Source organism: Symsagittifera roscoffensis, chromosome 1 (assembly GCF_963678635.1).
Source record: "Symsagittifera roscoffensis chromosome 1, txSymRosc1.1, whole genome shotgun sequence".
Lineage (NCBI taxonomy): Eukaryota > Metazoa > Xenacoelomorpha > Acoela > Convolutidae > Symsagittifera > Symsagittifera roscoffensis.
This window is the reverse complement of record NC_087062.1, coordinates 32,794,150-32,813,884: the sequence shown is the minus strand read 5'-3', so window position 1 is coordinate 32,813,884 and position 19,735 is coordinate 32,794,150. Positions and strand designations below refer to the sequence as shown.

Here is a 19,735-nt window from a genome sequence, read left to right as displayed (position 1 = left end):
TCGGCTTAACGGTCGTCTACCCACTTACTGTCGGCTTGGTGGCTGCTCGATGAAAAGTAAAAGCGTATTTAGTTCTGGTATATGTGTTACCGATTGTTTTTCTGAAAAAGACTTTCTTTTATTCCCAAATAAATTTTTTCCTTCTCTCTTTGCTTGCTTGCAATACTATGATTGCGTGGCTTCTCAAGTGATGCGAAGCTCAGCTTTGCTTCTGTGTAATATAATATTTTCATTTTTTGATACAGAAAAAACTTGGAAACTGCTTGAACTTTCAGTTGAATTTGTTTTATGCATTTCTTATACGCTTCAAGATATTAAATATGCGCTGGATAATCCAAAGATCCAAAAATTTAGCGTAGACTTCTCCAAAATGAAATATGACAAAATCTGCCTCTGGGTCGGAAAATTCTCCGGTCTTGAAGAAAAATAATTTCGTTGTCTAATTTTGTTTTTGAAGGGAAAAAGATTATCAGTAGTTGAAAAAAAATTCACGAATGAAGTAAGACTAAGACCGCTTTCAGTAGAACATTGCTGTTACTAAACTTACCGTGACTCTTTGACATGCTTTCACTCTTCCGTCTAAATCGCAAAATTTTTGTACTGTACTTGGTTGGTAGTTTCTGTTCCGACTTTGAAGAAAGTGAGGAATATATATATACACTCCGCGTCATAATTTTTCGTACCATTTTAATACATGGTAAACACTTGTTTAAAGACAAAAGTTGGCCAAATTTTTTCGTACCCTTAGGTTTTTGTTGCAAAAGTCACGAACTGCGCGCAATTGGTTCTGTTCACATGCACTCACGCGAGATCAGTTTGTTTAGTTTTGTTCAATTTTTGTTCAGTTTGTTCAGCTTTTGACATGCACTCACGCGAGATTATCGAGTTAGCGAAAGAAAAACAAGCTAATAGTTTTTCATATCGCCGAATCAGCCAAGAACTGAATTTACCAAGATCAACAGTGCAGTCTATGATCAAGAATGACTACTTAAGAGTCAAAGCAAAGCGGGGACCCTAGCATGTGGCCGTTGGCTTCAAAAAATGTGTATAAAACGATGAATTGCTCTGCTGAAAAAATGCAAAGAAATGGTAACAGCCTCCTCTAAAATCCTGAGGGAGACAGCCCTCAAAATCAGCAGAAGAACGGTTCATCGAGTTTTATCAAGAATGAGGTATGGGTCCAAAAATGCAAAGTTTACGATAATTTTGACCAAAAAACAAAGAAAATCGAACGCCTCTGCACTGAATGGCTGACTAAACCAAAAAACTGGGATGAAGTCGTATTTACGGATGAAAAAAAAATGAAACTAGACGGACCCGACAACTGGTGTTCTTGGATGGAGGAAAATCATCAAGTTTAACACAATAAACGTCAATGTGGGGGTGGTTCCCTAATGGTCTGGGGTATGATTTTTTCGACCGGTCACATTTTTGTCAAAATGGTATCTGGTCGAATAAATGCAGACACCTACATCAAGCTTATGAAAGACAATGCCATCCCTTAAATGAGAGACATTCTCCCCGATGGTTTCGTTCTGCAACAAGACAATTGCAGTATTCATGTTTCAAAAAAAAAGTTTGGACTTTTTTGAGGAGACGGGAATTGTGCTTCTACCTTGGTCCAGCAGGAGCCCGAACCTCAACATCATAGAAAACGTGTGGAGCATGTTAAGTTCAAGGGTTCATGATGGTCCGCAACCAAAAAACAAACAAGAACTGGAAGAAAGAGTTTTTGAAGCCGTAGACCACATGAACTCGCATCTTTCTGAAAATGTTAAAACTCTATTCTCATCATTGCATAGTCGTTTCTTATATGTTACGAGAAATGGAAACAAAGTTTCGTACTGACTTTTTTTATACAATTCTGAGATGGCACGAAAAAATTTGGCACACTTTTGCTTTGAATTGATGAAATTACATGTATTAAGATGGTACGAAAAAAATGTGACGCATTTGACATATATAACGCAATTTTGGGTTTTTCGATTAATTTGATCTTTACTTTGTTTTTAAATGTTTTCTGGATTTTTGAATAGAAATGATAATTTTGCAGATTATGAGATGTTTTTGAAAAACTTATGCTGTAAAATAGAACTTTTGGATAGATAAAAGCTTAGACAAATTTTTCGTTGCTGAGACAATTTTTTATGGTTTTGATACAAAGTCCGAATCAGGAATAAAAAAATTTTATATATGATATTACACTCGATACCCTATGAGCGTTCTGTGAGGCACCTAATTTTGCGTAAGAAAAACCTCAGCCATAGTTCCTCTCCCGCCCCCCTTACGGGGGATGTCAGAAAAAATGAAAAGAACTTTTTATTGCTTAGCATTTGTTTTTAATGAAGTTGATTGCATGTATTCGTGTTGTCGCCGGTATTTTTCAATCCTGTATGAGTGCACTGTGCGATGACAAAAATAGATTTTCATGTCAAAAGAAAAGCAGAAATGAAAGAATATTGAATTTTTGCAAAATCTTTCTAAATATGAATTTTTTTTTCAGTGTTTTAACGCAATTTTGAATTATTTTAATTGATTATTTCAATTGAGTCATGTGTTTTGGTTGAAAATTACTAAATTATGGGTTTTTGTGCCAAATAAAAAGCAATTATTGGTTTCCATTTCGTTTATGACTGTTTAAAGTTCAAGGAGCGACTTTCAAAAAACTTCCCGCTAGCTTGGTTATGCAAATTTTCAAGTTATTTTTTACTGTAATCGTATTTGATCTAGCTCATGAATTAAGAAAATGAAAGGGGCTTCCACTTCTGGGCTGTAAACGGATATTTTTCAGAGGTTTCTATTAAAAAACTACTTCAAATATGAAAATAACAAGATTCAGGTAAAAGGAGGGTTTGTGTTAATTTTTGCAAGCCTATCAGTAAAAGGAACGAAATGAAAAAAAGTCTAATATTGAACGCCAATTGTGGCTTCCTAGGGATTTCCTTGGCTTTTGTGTTCCACTGATTTCAGTGATTTTACTTGAAACCAATCTTTTTGAATGAGTTCAAGAAGTGTGAAATTGTTCACAGGATGTGCCCATTGAAATCAGTATAAAGAAGAGTATTCTCACGGAAATTTGTTATTGAGTTTGCAAATTGGTCCAAGAATCCAAATTGTCTGAAAATAACAAATTTGAACCAGGTCAAGAGCAAGAGCTTAGTCCGATTGTTGGTTTTGTGATATAGATCAAAATATGCACTCATTTTTTTCTCGGATATCGAAAGGCTGAAAACAGGTGAAATTAAAAAATATTTTAAATTTGTTGCAAAAATTACATACTTTTTATATAAAACCTTTTTTTTTGTATAGGAGTCCATTTTTCTACTTGTCCTCTTGCTTTATCTTTCCAAGGCTGTTGGCAATGAGCTGATATGCTCTTTCATTAGCCATTCGAGAGAATAAATTATGTTCATTTCATTAACATGGTTTTCTGGACAAATGAGCTTTGTTCCGACGATATCACGAAGTGACTTGAAGTAAAAATTGCTTTTTTTTCAGCAGATTTTACGCACTTCTTGAAAAGTTCGTAGAAGGTCAAGTGTTGTCATATTCAAGCCGTAATAGTCGTAATTTGCATTCAAAAAAGTTCGTATCAAGAAAAACGGTTCTAAATGTTTTGAGTTTACAGAGGAATTTACAGTAAATTGGCTCTCAGACCGTTTTTTTGGGTTTTTCGATTAATTTGATCTTTACTTTGTTTTTAAATGTTTTCTGGATTTTTGAATAGAAACGATAATTTTGCAGATTATGAGATGTTTTTGAAAAACTTTTGCTGTAAAATAGAACTTTTGGATAGATAAAAGCTTAGACAAATTTTTCGTTGCTGAGACAATTTTTTATGGTTTTGATACAAAATCCGAATCAGGAATAAAAAAATTTTATATATGATATTACACTCGATACCCTATGAGCGTTCTGTGAGGCACCTAATTTTGCGTAAGAAAAACCTCAGCCATAGTTCCTCTCCCGCCCCCCTTACGGGGGATGTCAGAAAAAATGAAAAGATCTTTTTATTGCTTAGCATTTGTTTTTAATCAAGTTGATTGCATGTATTCGTGTTGTCGCCGGTATTTTTCAATCCTGTATGAGTGCACTGTGCGATGACAAAAATAGATTTTCATGTCAAAAGAAAAGCAGAAATGAAAGAATATTGAATTTTTGCAAAATCTTTCTAAATATGAATTTTTTTTTCAGTGTTTTAACGCAATTTTGAATTATTTTAATTGATTATTTCAATTGAGTCATGTGTTTTGGTTGAAAATTACTAAATTATGGGTTTTTGTGCCAAATAAAAAGCAATTATTGGTTTCCATTTCGTTTATGACTGTTTAAAGTTCAAGGAGCGACTTTCAAAAAACTTCCCGCTAGCTTGGTTATGCAAATTTTCAAGTTATTTTTTACTGTAATCGTATTTGATCTAGCTCATGAATTAAGAAAATGAAAGGGGCTTCCACTTCTGGGCTGTAAATGGATATTTTTCATAGAAGTTTCTATTAAAAAACTACTTCAAATATGAAAATAACAAGATTCAGGTAAAAGGAGGGTTTGTGTTAATTTTTGCAAGCCTATCAGTAAAAGGAACGAAATGAAAAAAAAGTCTAATATTGAACGCCAATTGTGGCTTCCTAGGGATTTCCTTGGCTTTTGTGTTCCACTGATTTCAGTGATTTTACTTGAAACCAATCTTTTTGAATGAGTTCAAGAAGTGTGAAATTGTTCACAGGATGTGCCCATTGAAATCAGTATAAAGAAGAGTATTCTCACGGAAATTTGTTATTGAGTTTGCAAATTGGTCCAAGAATCCAAATTGTCTGAAAATAACAAATTTGAACCAGGTCAAGAGCAAGAGCTTAGTCCGATTGTTGGTTTTGTGATATAGATCAAAATATGCACTCATTTTTTTCTCGGATATCGAAAGGCTGAAAACAGGTGAAATAAAAAAATATTTTAAATTTGTTGCAAAAATTACATACTTTTTATATAAAACCTTTTTTTTTGTATAAGAGTCCATTTTTCTACTTGTCCTCTTGCTTTATCTTTCCAAGGCTGTTGGCAATGAGCTGATATGCTCTTTCATTAGCCATTCGAGAGAATAAATTATGTTCATTTCATTAACATGGTTTTCTGGACAAATGAGCTTTGTTCCGACGATATGACGAAGTGACTTGAAGTAAAAATTGCTTTTTTTTCAGCAGATTTTACGCACTTCTTGAAAAGTTCGTAGAAGGTCAAGTGTTGTCATATTCAAGCCGTAATAGTCGTAATTTGCATTCAAAAAAAGTTCGTATCAAGAAAAACGGTTCTAAATGTTTTGAGTTTACAGAGGAATTTACAGTAAATTGGCTCTCAGACCGTTTTTTTGGGTTTTTCGATTAATTTGATCTTTACTTTGTTTTTAAATGTTTTCTGGATTTTTGAATAGAAATGATAATTTTGCAGATTATGCTGTAAAATAGAACTTTTGGATAGATAAAAGCTCAGACAAATTTTTCGTTGCTGAGACAATTTTTTATGGTTTTGATACAAAATCCGAATCAGGAATAAAAAAAGTTTATATATGATATTACACTCGATGCCCTATGAGCGTTCTGTGAGGCACCTAATTTTGCGTAGGAAAAACCTCAGCCATAGTTCCTCTCTCCCCCCCCCCCCCCCCCTTACGGGGGATGTCAGAAAAAATGAAAAGAACTTTTTATTGCTTAGCATTTGTTTTTAATCAAGTTGATTGCATGTATTCGTGTTGTCGCCGGTATTTTTCAATCCTGTATGAGTGCACTGTGCGATCGAGAAATTTTTGAATAATCAAAGTTTGTATAAAATTTGTATAAATTTTTAGACGTTGAGTAGACTTCATTTATAAAACCACAAATGTTAAATAAATGAAGTCTTCTCAACGTCTAAAATTTTATACAAATTGCATCCGAACTTTTACAAACTCGTCATCATTAAGAGTCATGAACGTAGTGAATACTCTTATGCAGGTCTTGGCGATTCTTTTTTTCAGGAAGAAGTCGCTAAATATGTTCACGCAGTCGGAATGTTTTTATATGATATTACACTCGATGCCATATGAGCGTTCTTTGAGGCACCTAATTTTGCGTAAGAAAAACCTCAGCCATAGTTCCTCTCCCCCTTACGGGGGATGTCAGAAAAAAATGTTCCTTTCGCAAACTTGCGCAACTGTTCCTTACGCAAACTGTTCCTTTCAGCAAAGCTTTGTTGAAAGGAAGGCGAAATGCACTATCGAACAGCAAAAGTGTAAAGCTCCTGAAAAACGTGATCGTCTTCTAGTTTTCAAAGTGGATTTCCCAATGGAATATAAATTTTATCTATTGCCCCAGTTTTCAAAAATTGGGTAAATTGTTTTGATAAATTGGTAAGTATCAATTTTTGTTGCAGTTTAAAGAGTATTAGGGCCATATATCTTGTTTCTTTGAAACTCGAAAGTTGAAACAGTGATTTTCTGTTTCCTTGCGTTTACTCTTTTTAAACTGCTGTTGGCTATGTTGTATTTTTCTCGACACGTTGCATTGGCGACTATTGCTGTGTTGTGCGAGGTCTAGAGTTTCATTTTAAAAAAAGACAAGTAGCTCTTAGTTAGCGTCTTGGCGTCCTTAAAAATTTTCTTTGAAAACGTAAAGTTATGGTGTTTGAAGTTAATTTCTGTGATCATTGATCCTCTGCATGGAATTAATTTGTCTTAATATCGGCTCAGTTTTGTATGCTTTGTTTAGATGCCACTTGGGAATTGATCGTGTATGTCTACCAAGTACTGTTGCTGCACATGATGCCAATTGGAATCATCCTCTACTGCAACGCATGTATAGTGCGTAAGATGTTCGTTGCCAAACGGAGACAGAAAGAGAGAGCCCAGGGGTCACTCGTGAACAGAAGTGTGCCCACACGTAAGTTGTTTTTCATATTAAACAATTGCGTCATGTCATTTATGATTTAATTATTACCCAGTTTTTTCAAGTGTAAAACAACCATTGTCACTTATAATGTCGTTATGATTTTTTTTGTTTTTTTTTGGGAATGAAAACTCTTTCAAAGAAAACTGTTCGTTTTCAAAGGAAGCAAACTCCGCTATCGAACAACAAATTTTCCTGTGCACTTTCGAACCATCTTTTTGAACTATATAAACACCTATAAAATTAGCAAAATAGGCAAAGGTGACAACAGTTACTTTCAAAAAACTAAAAATAAACAAAAACATAAAAAATAGCGACATAGGATAAAATGACATTTATTTTTACAGAAGCAAAGCTTGTGTGATAGTATAAACTCTCTTTTTTTCCAACCTAAGTGGCAAAAATTGTTGCGACGCAAATATTGCTGTGATATGATGTGTGCATTTTGAAAGAGTTCATTTTTATCAATAACCAGCTATTAAGTACAGCCAATGCCAAGGATTTTAACACAGACTATTATTGTTCCGACTTTCGTAACGAAAGTAACGAAATATTTGTGCTCGGGGTGGTTTTTTTCTTCAGACAAATTTCGACTTTTTAAGTAACCATTTTTGACGGTTTCTTTTATAAACTTCAAAAAGTTTTGTTGTCCTGAGCTTAAATTTGGAAAGATTTCTCATTTTTCGTTAAGTTGTGAGTTTAAAAATTGCCAATTTGGGACAATTAACGCGCGATATGTTTCGCGCTATTGACGCGAGAGCGGAGATTTAATCCGTCATAGAAATCGTTCCAAATTGGTTGAAGGAAGCTTATTTGACATAATTGATTTGTTACAAGGAGCGAAAAGATCACTTTGTACCTAATATGGAGTGTGGGGGGTGATTTTCAAAAAATGAAAATTAAAAAAGAACATTTTGAAAAATTATAAAAAACGTGACTTTAATTGGAAGGAAAGTTTTAGTGTTTTTTTAAAATTAATTTTTGAGGCGATTTAAGTGAAATCACGATTTTTTAAGCTTATTAGACCAATTTTTATCCATTTTTTATTTAACGAAGTTACTCGATTGCGTTACCTGCTCGAAATTAGAACAAAAATCAAAAAGTTCAGTTGAGTTTTTCTCGAGGCTGAGAAAGGTTTTCGAAATTTTAAATGTCGTTCAAAGCACGATTGAAAGGGTTTATTATGATATATCAATCGACCAATTCAAGTTATTATTTGTGGTTCCTGATTTTGCGTGGACAGCAATAAAAAACAAAAAAGAAAAAACTAAAGTACATCCGAAAAAAAACAAAGTTTCTCCCCAATTTTCAAATGGTCAGAACAATAACAATGCAATTTGCAACAGCCATATCGGAGTTAAATGTCAAATAATTTTTAATGGCAATTCACCACATCTGCTTTGCTTCACTTGCGACGCAAGTGACTTGTAATCGGAAATTAGACTTTTTTCCGTAAACAGTTTTTTTAACGTATTCAGCACCTGAAAGTTATTTTAACGTTGTTTTAAACAGGTTTTTTTAACGTATTTAGCACCATCCCCCAACCGGCATTCAAAGTTTTCCATATTTTTTAGACGTGTGATAACGGTTAAATGCGTGATATTCTGATGTGAAGTATGAAGACCATATCTGTTCACAATTGTTGGTTTGTTCAACATAAAAATTTCATTGCCTTATTACACTGTTCAAATGGTTTTATAAACTTGAATTTCATATGTGGGGGAAATAGTGGAACAGAGCCCTTGTTTTTCTTAAATTAGGTTAATTTTATCAATCCTAATTTGTTCTAGAAATCGAAGAGCTTTAAGACAGTTTTTGTTTTTGAATTTCGAAATTTAAGATTTTTTTCTTGTTTTTTTATGTCTATTTGCGTTCACTGACTCTTTTGCAACTGTCTTTTGACAATCTTTTTAAGTAGTAATTCATTTTTCAAATAAATTTTTTGAGAAAAAGTTGATTTTTTGGATTTGTAGTTTTCATCCTAATTTCTGACGGCTTTTTTTCCGTTGTATCTCAAAATGCATTTTTTATCATGTGATACGCTTTCGAAGCAGTTTTTTTTCCAATGCTTGGTTTTGTTTCATTCCAACAGTTCTTTCTATAAGTTCTTTCAAAGTGTTCTGTGGTTAGTAAATTTACCAACTCTGCTTTTGAATTTTCTTTAAAAAATTTTTCGGTTAATGGGTTTTGCTTCTGTTATATCTGCTTAGTCAACTTATATGGCGTAGATTCAAGGGGGATTTTTCTATTGCTTTTGCCTGTTTCAGCAGGGATGGAGTGTAAAAATATTTAAACGATGGTTGACCCAATTTTTGTCACCTTGGTTGCCACTCGGTTTTTTTTTTCAATTTTTTTAGGGCTGTTTTTGAGCATCATCCGAGACAAAGGTGAGAACTTTTTGAACTTTTCGACTTTTCAAGAAATTTTTTCAGCTAAATTTTTCAGAAAAAAATCGATTTCCTTCTCTACAATAATGATAATGCAATGTTTTGTTTGGATCGCAATTGTCACGATGTTTTTTTACTCTGTTTTTTCATGATTTTAACTGCTTTTACTAAATTGAAATTTGTTTTGTAGTTTTACCACATCTGATCTTAATTTTGATTAAACGGGTTCAACTCATGTTATATCGGCTTTGTCAATATATGATGTCTACTTGCAATCTTTTCTTTTTGCCTGTTTTTAGCATGGATGGGTTATAAAAATGATTCTTACAACGGAGCGTAGCTTCGTTTTACTGTATTCACGTTTTCCAACCGAAAGTCGCAGACAAGATGCTCCGTATTTGGTGGCACTTTTGCTTTTTGATATCAGGTTAACTTTTGCTCCATAGCCTTATAATTTTGTTTCTTGCTTATTGGTGGCTATTTGTTTGATAAAGAAGAACAGATAATTTATATGTGATTTGATATTTTTAAGTTTTTCTGTGACGCCTGTGGAAATTTCAGTTTTTCTCGGGATTTTTCAACCGATTTTCAAAAAAGTTTTACCAATGGATATACCGGCTACTTCCGTATGTGCTTAGATGTTCCGCTTGTCTCTTCTTTAGTTCACTGGGCGTTCTACGACCTGAGAGAATTTCTGTTTTCTGTCGAGGGAACTTTTACCGATTTTTTTTCTTTTTCTCGGAAATTACCACGACAAATCAATCTGAGATTAAAGGTTCAAACAGAGAAACTTGCTTTAGCGATAAAATTTAGGTAGAAAATGAGTTTGGGCCTTAAGAAATGTCCAAATCCGAGCTATGAGTTTTAATGAAAAGAAAAGGTTGTGAGCCTTCGCTTAGCAACAGGCGATTTTTTTTGGAAACTGTGACTTTTGGAAACTGTTCGCTTTAGTTGCCGCTCGGTCATTTGTTCTGAATGTTTGTTAAGGTCGTTTAAATGCGAATCAGTTTTTCACATGTTGCAATTGTATAATATATGCATTTCAAAAATGTTTTATCATATTTAGATTACCGTTTAATAAATCATTTAAAATAATTAGTTCGATATGCAAAGAGGTTATAAATTCTTTTTGTATTTGTGAAATTTTGTTTCGAGCGAAAAGTTTTGTTAGATCTTCCCTTTTCGTCCAAAATGCTAGTTTTGCAAAAAAAGAATTATCGTCTAAATTCCCTTTTATTGGAGCCGTCTAATTTGCTTGTCGTCTTATTTCCTAGCCCCCATTCGTGGTATCGGGACCATTTTGTTCACTAAACAAGAAATAAAATAACAACAAATTTAATTCTTTGCCTCGGGTGAAAGATTTTATTGAAGACAATTTCGGTATTTCAAAGTGTTTTTAATTAAGTTTTACGACCCTATTTCTCTTTGTTTGATTTTGCTTAGCAATTGGCCGGGTCCTACAATCTGCAATAGTTATACCGTACAATAGGTATATCGTGAAAGCAGCAGTAACCGAAAAAGATGTTAACCAAAGACACTATTATTCATCACAGGTTTATCAAATTTTGCGTAATTGGCGTAGTAAAAAAAGATGAGAACCCCAATAATGTTTTGTTTTGAAAACACACTAGGAAGGAATTAGAGATCTTTTTTGCAGGAAAAAGCAGGCTTATAGAAACAGTGTCGTACACGGTCAATTAAAAAATCAAATGATTTTTTTATCCGTGTCGACGAAAAATAGGTTCAAAAACTTTCAGCTGTAAAATGGGCCTAGGAAATTAGACGACAATCAAATTAGACGGAGGCATTTAAAAGGAAATTAGACATTTTTGCGAAACTGCAATTGCGAGAAAATAGACGCAAGTGAGGTGTTAACGCGTGAGAAAGTTAAACTTGTTTGCAGAAAAAAAATTTCAAAAAGTTCCGTAGAAACATCGAAATGGGCAAAATCTTAATACGGATGAAGGTTTCAAATTTAGAAAAGATGGCAGAACCAATTTTAATTGAAGACCCTCCCCCTCAGGGATTCGACACCCTGCCGACCCAAAGGGTCCCCCTTTGGTACTTTGTATGAAATCCATTTTTGGCCGACCGACCCTAAAATTTTTCTAAAGGGGCCTTCGGCGCCAGTATTTACTAATTTTGAGGGGGGAGCGCGCGCCGAAAAAAACGCAAATTTTTGGTCAAAATTTTCCAAAAAGTGCCTGAAAACGCCTTTTTTGACTGTTTTTTTTTCAAAAATTTGTCTGCGGCGCAGAAAATTTTGCCAAAATAGGGGCAAAACAGTGCTTTGGGAGAGCTCAAAAAATCAATTTGGTCGACCTAAAAATTTTCGATTTCTTTTTGAAAATCTGCCCCCCTCGAGAAAATCCTAGATCCGCCCCTGGTGCTATGTGAATTAAAACTAGCGACAATCTAGATTTTGTATCACAGCAGGATGTTGAATAGGCGATTTTTATTCTCTGAAAAACCTTCAATTTTTGCAAAAAATTCAAAAGTTTTTATGTGACAGAACTTTCAAGACTGTACTAGAACCTTTTTGTCAAGTTTATGCAATTTTCAGTGTAACAGAAGATCGCAAAGTCACAGAACGTTGGGCTCTGGCTTACGAATAAGCCGAGGAAACTTATCAAATTTTGCTGAAAAAAATTGACCAAAATTTTTGGGTCACAAAATTTCGAACGAAATTTAAATATATCAGATTGCGAGACAAGTTTCATTACTGCCCCGATCCGAAACATTTGATGCCAGAAGTCGATCATTTGGATGGTAATGTTTTCAATATACTCAAGCTATTTTCCGAAAAATTCTGATTTTTGGTATTTTTTGCTTTCAGAAAAAGTAGTCCTTTTCAGCTACTTTGTCGGAAAATTTTGTCAAGTTTATGCAATTTTCAGTGTAACAGAAGATCGCAAAGTCACAGAACGTTGGGCTCTGGCTTACGAATAAGCCGAGGAAACTTATCAAATTTTGCTGAAAAAAATTGACCAAAATTTTTGGGTCACAAAATTTCGAACGAAATTTAAATATATCAGATTGCGAGACAAGTTTCATTACTGCCCCGATCCGAAACATTTGATGCTAGAAGTCGATCATTTGGATGGTAATGTTTTCAATATACTTCAGCTATTTTCCGAAAAATTCTGATTTTTGGTCTTTTTTGCTTTCAGAAAAAGTAGTCCTTTTCAGCTACTTTGTCGGAAAATTTTCAGTGAATGATTTTTGCTTATCGACTAGATGATCGCAGTTGTTGGGAAATCAAAACAATTTGGACTTTGCGGAAAACTCAAAATAATTATCCCAAAAACTGAGGATTTAGTCATTTATGTTGGAGAAACTTGGATCGAAAAATTGGAAGTCTTATGTGGACGCTCATAATAGACTTTAAAATCTCCGGCCTGCGAATCATGGCATGAGCAGATCAATTTTGAGGCAAAAACTATCAGTTTTAACGTTTTTTGGAATAAAATTGTCCTTCGTGTATAATTTATTCTATTCAAAACTCCCCAGTTATATTCTGATTTAACGTTTTACTATCATCTATCTATCTATACTATATTTAAATGCGAGTGACAGCTATCTCCCATGTTTAAGCATAATAATTTTGCATGTTTAACGAAAGAATTTTTTCATGTTTAAGCTATATCATATATTGCAATGCTTAAAAAAAAATTTTCAATTAGTTTTCCGCAAGGTCATTAATTTTTCAGTATTTTCGAGGCCAAATGAAGTCTGTCTGCAACCTGCTTTTTTAATTAATTTGATTGTGTCTGTCTACCCGTCGCCTAATTTTTTAACTTTCATCTATTATCTATTATATATTTAAATGCGGGCTTCACTATTTCGCCATGTTAAAGCTTTTTCAACGTATTTTTTTTGCATATTTAACAAAAGAATTTTTTCACGTTTAAGCTATATCGTGTATTGCAATGGTTAAGGTTTTATATTCAATTTTCCAGTTTAAATTCAATGTTATTTTCATCAAGTTTGAATTTAGCAACACAATAGTAGGACATTGTCAGAGTTTTCCCAGGTTTTGCGATTCTGGCCTCCCTATATGAATAACCAAATCCTTTTAGTTTACGAGATAGGCAATTTTCGAGATTTTTCAAAAATTTCTAGAAAATTTAATTTTAAAATTTTTTTCAATTTTTGAATTTTTCACCCTGTAGTTGGGTGCCTTCAGGGTACGCTCAGGGGTTGCGAATCTCGCCTGCATTTCTCACTGCTCAAATCCTTGTAGTTTTCGAGATATGACGTTTTTTTATTTTTCAAAAAATTTTCAAAAACTTAGATATTAAAAATTTCCAAAACGTTGAAGATCTCAATCCTGTTGTTGGATATTGTGAGGGCACTCTCAAGGGTTGCGAATCTTGCCTCTGAGTATGGCTGCTCAAATCCTTGTAGTTGTCAAGATCTGACGTTTTTTTGAACTTTTTCAAAATTTTACAGAAAACTTAGATATAAAAAAATTCACAAAACTTGAAATCATCATCTCTGAACTGAGACTCTGTCAGGGTACCCTCAGGAGTTGCAAATTTTGACGCCAAATATGGCTGCTCAAATCCGTGTAGTTTTTGAGATATGACGTTTTTTTATGATTTTCTCCGAAATTTTCAAAAAAAAACTTTTAATGTTGTCATTGGAATCAATCCTGTTGTTGGAATCTTAAATATTATTCGATCCTGTTATTGGAATCCTTGAGGGTACCCTCAGGGGGTTGCGAATCTTGCCTCTAAATAGGACTGCTCAAAATCTTGCAGTTTTCCAGATATCACGTTCTTGTGATTTAAAAAAAAACTTTCATGAAAATTGAGTTAATTTTTTTTTCAAAGTTTGAAATTCCTAACCTTAGTTAGTGGGCTGTCAGAGTAATCCCAGGGGTTGCAAATTCGGCCTTCAATTAAGAATGCTCAAATTGTTTTTGTGTAAGAGATAAGACGATTTTTTTGGAAGTTTTCAGAAAACTCAAATTACAAAATAATTCGTTTAAGTGGAATTCCGAACCCTGTAGTTGTGTAGTTTTTGAAATGTGAATTTCTGGTTTTCAAAAAAACCTGTTAGAAAACTTAAGATGAAGTTTCTCAAAATCTGAATTTTCGAACGTTGTAGTTGGGTACTGTAAGGGTACTCTCAGGAGTTGCAAATCTTGCGTCCAAATGCGACTGCTCAATTGCTTTCAGTTTCCCAGAATATTTTTAGCTCAGCAATTTTCAATAACAGTTTTGTTTCAGGTTATTTGTAGCCGACCTAATTTTTTTCAGACTAGTTGCCACTCGATAAATGGCTACCAATGTTTTTAAGGCTAGTTTTAAAGACAAACTTTCCAAGACAAACTTATGAAGTTGTTGCAGATAAAAAAATATTCTACTTTTTTTATGTTTTTTTTCTGGACTTCCTCTTTTTCTCTTCACTATCATGTAATGCAATGTCATCGTGTATCGCATCTTTTTTGATTCTCATCATCACAAAAACAGCTATAATCACGTATACGCAATACCCTTGGTGAAAAAAGAGAACTTATTTTCGTTAATCAAATTTTTGATGCAATAGTTTAGTCAGAAGTGTCTGTGCGGCTTTTGCATTGCCACCAATATTTTACGTTGTTAAAAATATGTTTAGGAGCAATCCACCGGGCCACTATGTTTCTTCTTGGACTGTCCGCATGCTACATTATTCTGTTCACGCCCAAACTGTTCACTGACCTGATCATTCATACCATACCCGAACATTTGTACGAGGAGTACTTCAACATGAACAAACCCTATTACGTCATAACCCGAATGTCCGAATTTATCTACCTGCTGAACTCGCATGTAAACTTTTTTGTGTATTCGACCATGAGTCCCTCGTTTCGAAGACATCTCGCCAAGTTGTTCTTCATTCACCTGCAAGCATGGCGAGACTCTCTGGAAAGTGTGGATACTCGAGCCACTTCTATTCACAATGGAGTCAGTTTTGAAAGTTTGGACAACGTAACTGATAATGCTACTCAACGAGAAGGCAAAGTGTCTATGGATTCCACCCTTGGTATCCCTGGACAAGTGAGCCATTGCCGAAAAGATGCGGGAAGAGACGAGTTGGGAGTCACATTCGTAGACAGTGGCAAAAACGTGCGGGAGAGTCGCATCGACGATGAGTTAGAGGATTTGGTTGCCATGAAATAATAATCTCCTGTATCAAGAATTAGTTAAATCATTTTCAAATCACTACTACATTTATCTAAATTGGTTTTTGCTGCTACATAGACAGTTATGTTAAAAATTCTTTTCAATAAATCAGATAGAAAAAATGGATATCAAGAAAAGCAGAAGCGGATTTAGGGGATTCCACTCCCTGGCTACCCAAAAACTTGGCTGAATCAGGTTTTTCATAGTGATTTGGGAGCGCTCTGAAAATCAATTTGGTCGAGCTAAAAAAAGTTCAAATTTGCCGAAAATTTATGAAAATCCGCCGCCCCCTCGATAAAATCCTAGATCCGCCCCTGAAGAAATTCTGAAGACCTTATCATGCTTATTCTTGATCTTATTAGCATATTGTGGCAGCAAAGAAATCAACTGTTTTGCCAAATAGTTTTGCTTATAGTTTATCGAGATGTGAGTTATAGATATTCTTTATTTAAATTCGTGCATTTAATTTGATTGTAACTGCATATAAATGAGATACTGTAAAACAAGTTTCAAAGATAGCGGTTTGTACGCTTAGTAGCGCAGGATCTCTCTAACTTTCATATGTGATTTTTGCACCTTGTAACGAATCTGACACCCCTGCAAAGGCGGGGGTAGTTAACGAGATCCGTAGCTCATACCGATTTTTTGGCAGACTCAAACCAATAAGCAAGTCTTAACGCTAACATCAGACGTGGCATTGGCAAGTAGCGGCCGCTTGCTCCGCTGCACTTACATTTTTTAATACCCCCCGGTCCTGCTCAGTGCAGGCTCTACCGTGGGTGAGGGAGATGTCATCCATTTCGCTGCAGCCGGTCCCACCTTGGGTGACACTGGGACCCCTCCAACATTCTGCGCTTACATTCGGCACGGGTGGTATTTACGTGCAAATCCACCGTATTCGATTATTCGGTTTTTCAAAAATAATCGATTTTTGTTGACATAACATGTAATATTTGTCTTAGTTATGGAAATTCAATCCGGATTAAGCTAATTTTTATGTCTGTCAATCAATTATGCGTCAGTTGTATTAAGTTGCTCTGCTAAAAGACTCGGTTGGCAATTTTTTTGCGAAACAATTATTCTGCCAAAAACGGGCTCTTAGTACCACGTACGAGTGAGAACAAATGTTCTAGAATTACCTTGTGTTAAATTTCAATAAGTCTTCTAGTTGGTGATATTTTTGGTTGCAGAAAGTATGTTTCAATTATTATTGCTATTTTTTCCATTAGTAAATGCGAAATTTGTATGAATTAATTTAGTTTTAAAATCTAGGCCTGTATTCAGTGTCGTTTACTTTCGAGACTAGGATGTGAAGTAGATTGTTGTGATTCAAGCTTCGAGACTTTAATTATTATAAATTTTAGTTGTTTTTAGTCTTCAGTATTTAGTGTCTACCCCCACATACCGTGTTTTGTTGTAATCTTATCGTTAAATATAACTACGTGTTTTTCTTAATGTATGATGGGCAGTCAGCATTATTTAGATCTGAAGAACATGGAATTTATATTTTTTTGTTTCGAAACTAATTTAGCGATATACATTTTTCATTCATAATTATCCGACTTTGATTATGCCAATTCAAAATTAAAATTGAGGTATTGTTTTTTTTCGTGGTGCAATCAGACAGGTTTGCAGATTATTAATAGTCGATGAACTTAGTTCAGGCTCTTATGTAGGTTGCGATGGTTCAGTTCAGTTCATTTCCTTTGTCAAAAGGAAAGTGAAATTCACTATCGAACAGCGAAAGTGTAAAGGTCGCGAAAAACGTGATCGACTTCTAATTTCGAAAATGAATTTTTAATTATCAGATTTCCCAGCGAAACAAAAGTTCACCTTTTGGTCCGGTTTTCTCAAATTGGTTTGATTATGTCAAAATAGTCAATCATAAATTTTTCTAGAAATTCAAAGAGCTCTAAGGTAATGTAGTTTTTTCTCTGAAATTCGTTGAGATGAGTTGAGATTTGTTCAAAAAGCGAGTCAGTATTCTCTGTTTACTTTCGTTCATTGACTCTTTTCCAACTGCTTGTTGGCTCTTTTATACTTTTCCCAAAATGTAAGTCAGTCGCAGAGCGCAAATTTCGGGTCTCTCCTACTATTTCTTTCTTTTGCAAAAGGGGGATATCCGTTACTAAATTTTTGTTACAAAGTTGCATAATTTTGACCAGTGAATTATTTCTTTGTAGGGCTGGCAGTTCGCTAATAGGTACTCTAGGGGGATAGTTAAAGAGATCTTAACTTTCTGAATGGGTATAGTTTTTTCTCATTCGGAAGTCCCACCAAAAAAAATCATCATCCGACTGACTGTTACTATAAAACCCCAGTTACACTATTGAAATGAAGATTAGGCTTAGCGGATAGGAAAATGTAAAATCTTCAAAGTGAGTTTTTATTTTTCACTTGAGTGTATCAGCTTTAAGGGTATCACGTATCACCTTGTAAATAAAACCTTATTCCTTATATCCAATAATTTTATCCTTCAACGATTAAACTAATTCAACAATTTCAAATTTCAACAGGAATGTTTCACTGCTGTGAAAATAAAATCGGTTTGACCACAAAATTTTAATTGCGTCCTTTCAAAAATTGTTTTAAAAAAATTTGAAGCTCTAATATGGTTTTAGGGATAAATTTATACACTTTCATATAAACTGGGCGACTTCATCATGACGAATTTAGCTAATTACTGTCTCAAAATATATATAGTAGGCAAAACTAAGAAACCTTTCATTTGAACTCAAAATTGATCACATTTCAGCAAGTTGTTTGCCTTTGATTTGTGACTATTTCTTATTTCTTTGTAAGATCCAAAAAAACTATGATGATGGTTTCTTACTTTTTTCAATTTTTTTTTCCTATCCAGTGCAAGTTTTTCCCAAGAGAGCGGCTGAAGCCAGCTAGAAAATTTTGTTTTATGTTACAAATTGTTGTGTTATCAGTTTTTGAAAAAATAGATGTATCGCATAACGTCACAGTAAAGCTTCAACATCTGACGTTGCTTGTCACAGAAAGCCTGTTGATGTACAAGCTCTCGAAAAACACATCTCCGGGAATTTTTTTGTGCATCAAATAGTTCATCTTGCCTTTTCATTATCGTCCAGTATAGATTGATTCATTTTTGCAGAAGCGATTTTGTTATAGTAAAGCTTACTGTCTAACCAAACTAAAAAATTGATTGCAAAATTGTTGCTTTAATTTAACAGCATATGATTTAACGGTGTCGCAAAATTTTGCCCTAGGTCAATTTGCTTTACGCCATTTAGTCCACTTTGTTTAACACTTGCATCGAGGCCTGTTTAAAAATTAATTAGAAGCGTTAAAAACAATTATCAAAATGAAAATCAATTAATTGAATTTTACAAATCCAAGCAATCAATAATTGAAATTGATATTCCTTGAATTTAATGTTTTCGATAGTATGTTTGTCCCAGAGACGGTGATTAACCTTAAGGAACAGTTTAATCTCGAGGTTGATTGGAAGAAGGCTTTGACGATAATCCGTATCAGCGTACCCGGCACTATTAAAGAACCGCTCCACCATATCTGATGTGGGTGGTATGAACGTAGGCTGCAAGTAGGCACTGGGACTATCTGTTTTTCTCTTTCTCCGCGTTAATAGAATACAAGGCATGTTCGAGAATTAAGTTTCGGCGAAAGAATAGTGAAACAACGGCTGCGTTCTTGCCAGGCATTGTAGAAATAATGTCCAAGAAAGATGATGCACGAATATATTTCTCAGAAAAATGTGGCGCAGTTGGATACTTGGAAATTCGTCACAAAGTATTTCTCAGAAATATCTGAAACAAAAACATTTCCATGCCTCCTTGTTTATATAAAATCAATTAATTGATTTCGCCTTTTCCCAATTATTCAATTAACTGAACTATCTAAAACTGAATTGTAGTTCAATTAATTGCCATTAAATTTAATTCATTTATTTTTTTAAACACCCCTGCTTGCATCATATTCTTTTGGCAACATTGGCTTCAAATTGCAGCCAAATTTCTGCATAGATATAGAGCAAATGATTAGAGCTTTCCTCTATGAGCTGTTCAATGTTTGGTTTCACAAACTTACTAACTTAATCCAGATCTGAAAATACTAGAGATCCTAATTTTAGAAGCTTCTGTTGTAAGAAACTGCCTGTTTAGTAAATTTTTCACACAGGTTAACTCAATTTTCTCATTGACAGTTTTTCACGTCGCTTTTCAAAGAAAAACAAAAAATTAATTATTTTAACCTAAGACTTGAAGTCTTTCATTCCAAGATG

At 34.1% G+C, this 19,735-nt stretch overlaps 1 protein-coding gene across 1 annotated transcript in view; it reads left to right on the top strand.

The window, feature by feature from the left end:
* The window catches only part of LOC134843001 (probable G-protein coupled receptor 142), a 34,295-nt gene extending 18,662 nt beyond the window's left edge, over positions 1-15,633 (top strand). The window contains exons 4-5 of the mRNA XM_063859577.1: positions 6,735-6,905; positions 14,921-15,633. Of these exons, the coding sequence (XP_063715647.1) occupies positions 6,735-6,905; positions 14,921-15,465 (716 nt within the window). The 3' untranslated portion in view covers positions 15,466-15,633. The remainder of the gene's footprint in view (positions 1-6,734; positions 6,906-14,920) is intronic.
* Positions 15,634-19,735: the final 4,102 nt, after the last annotated feature.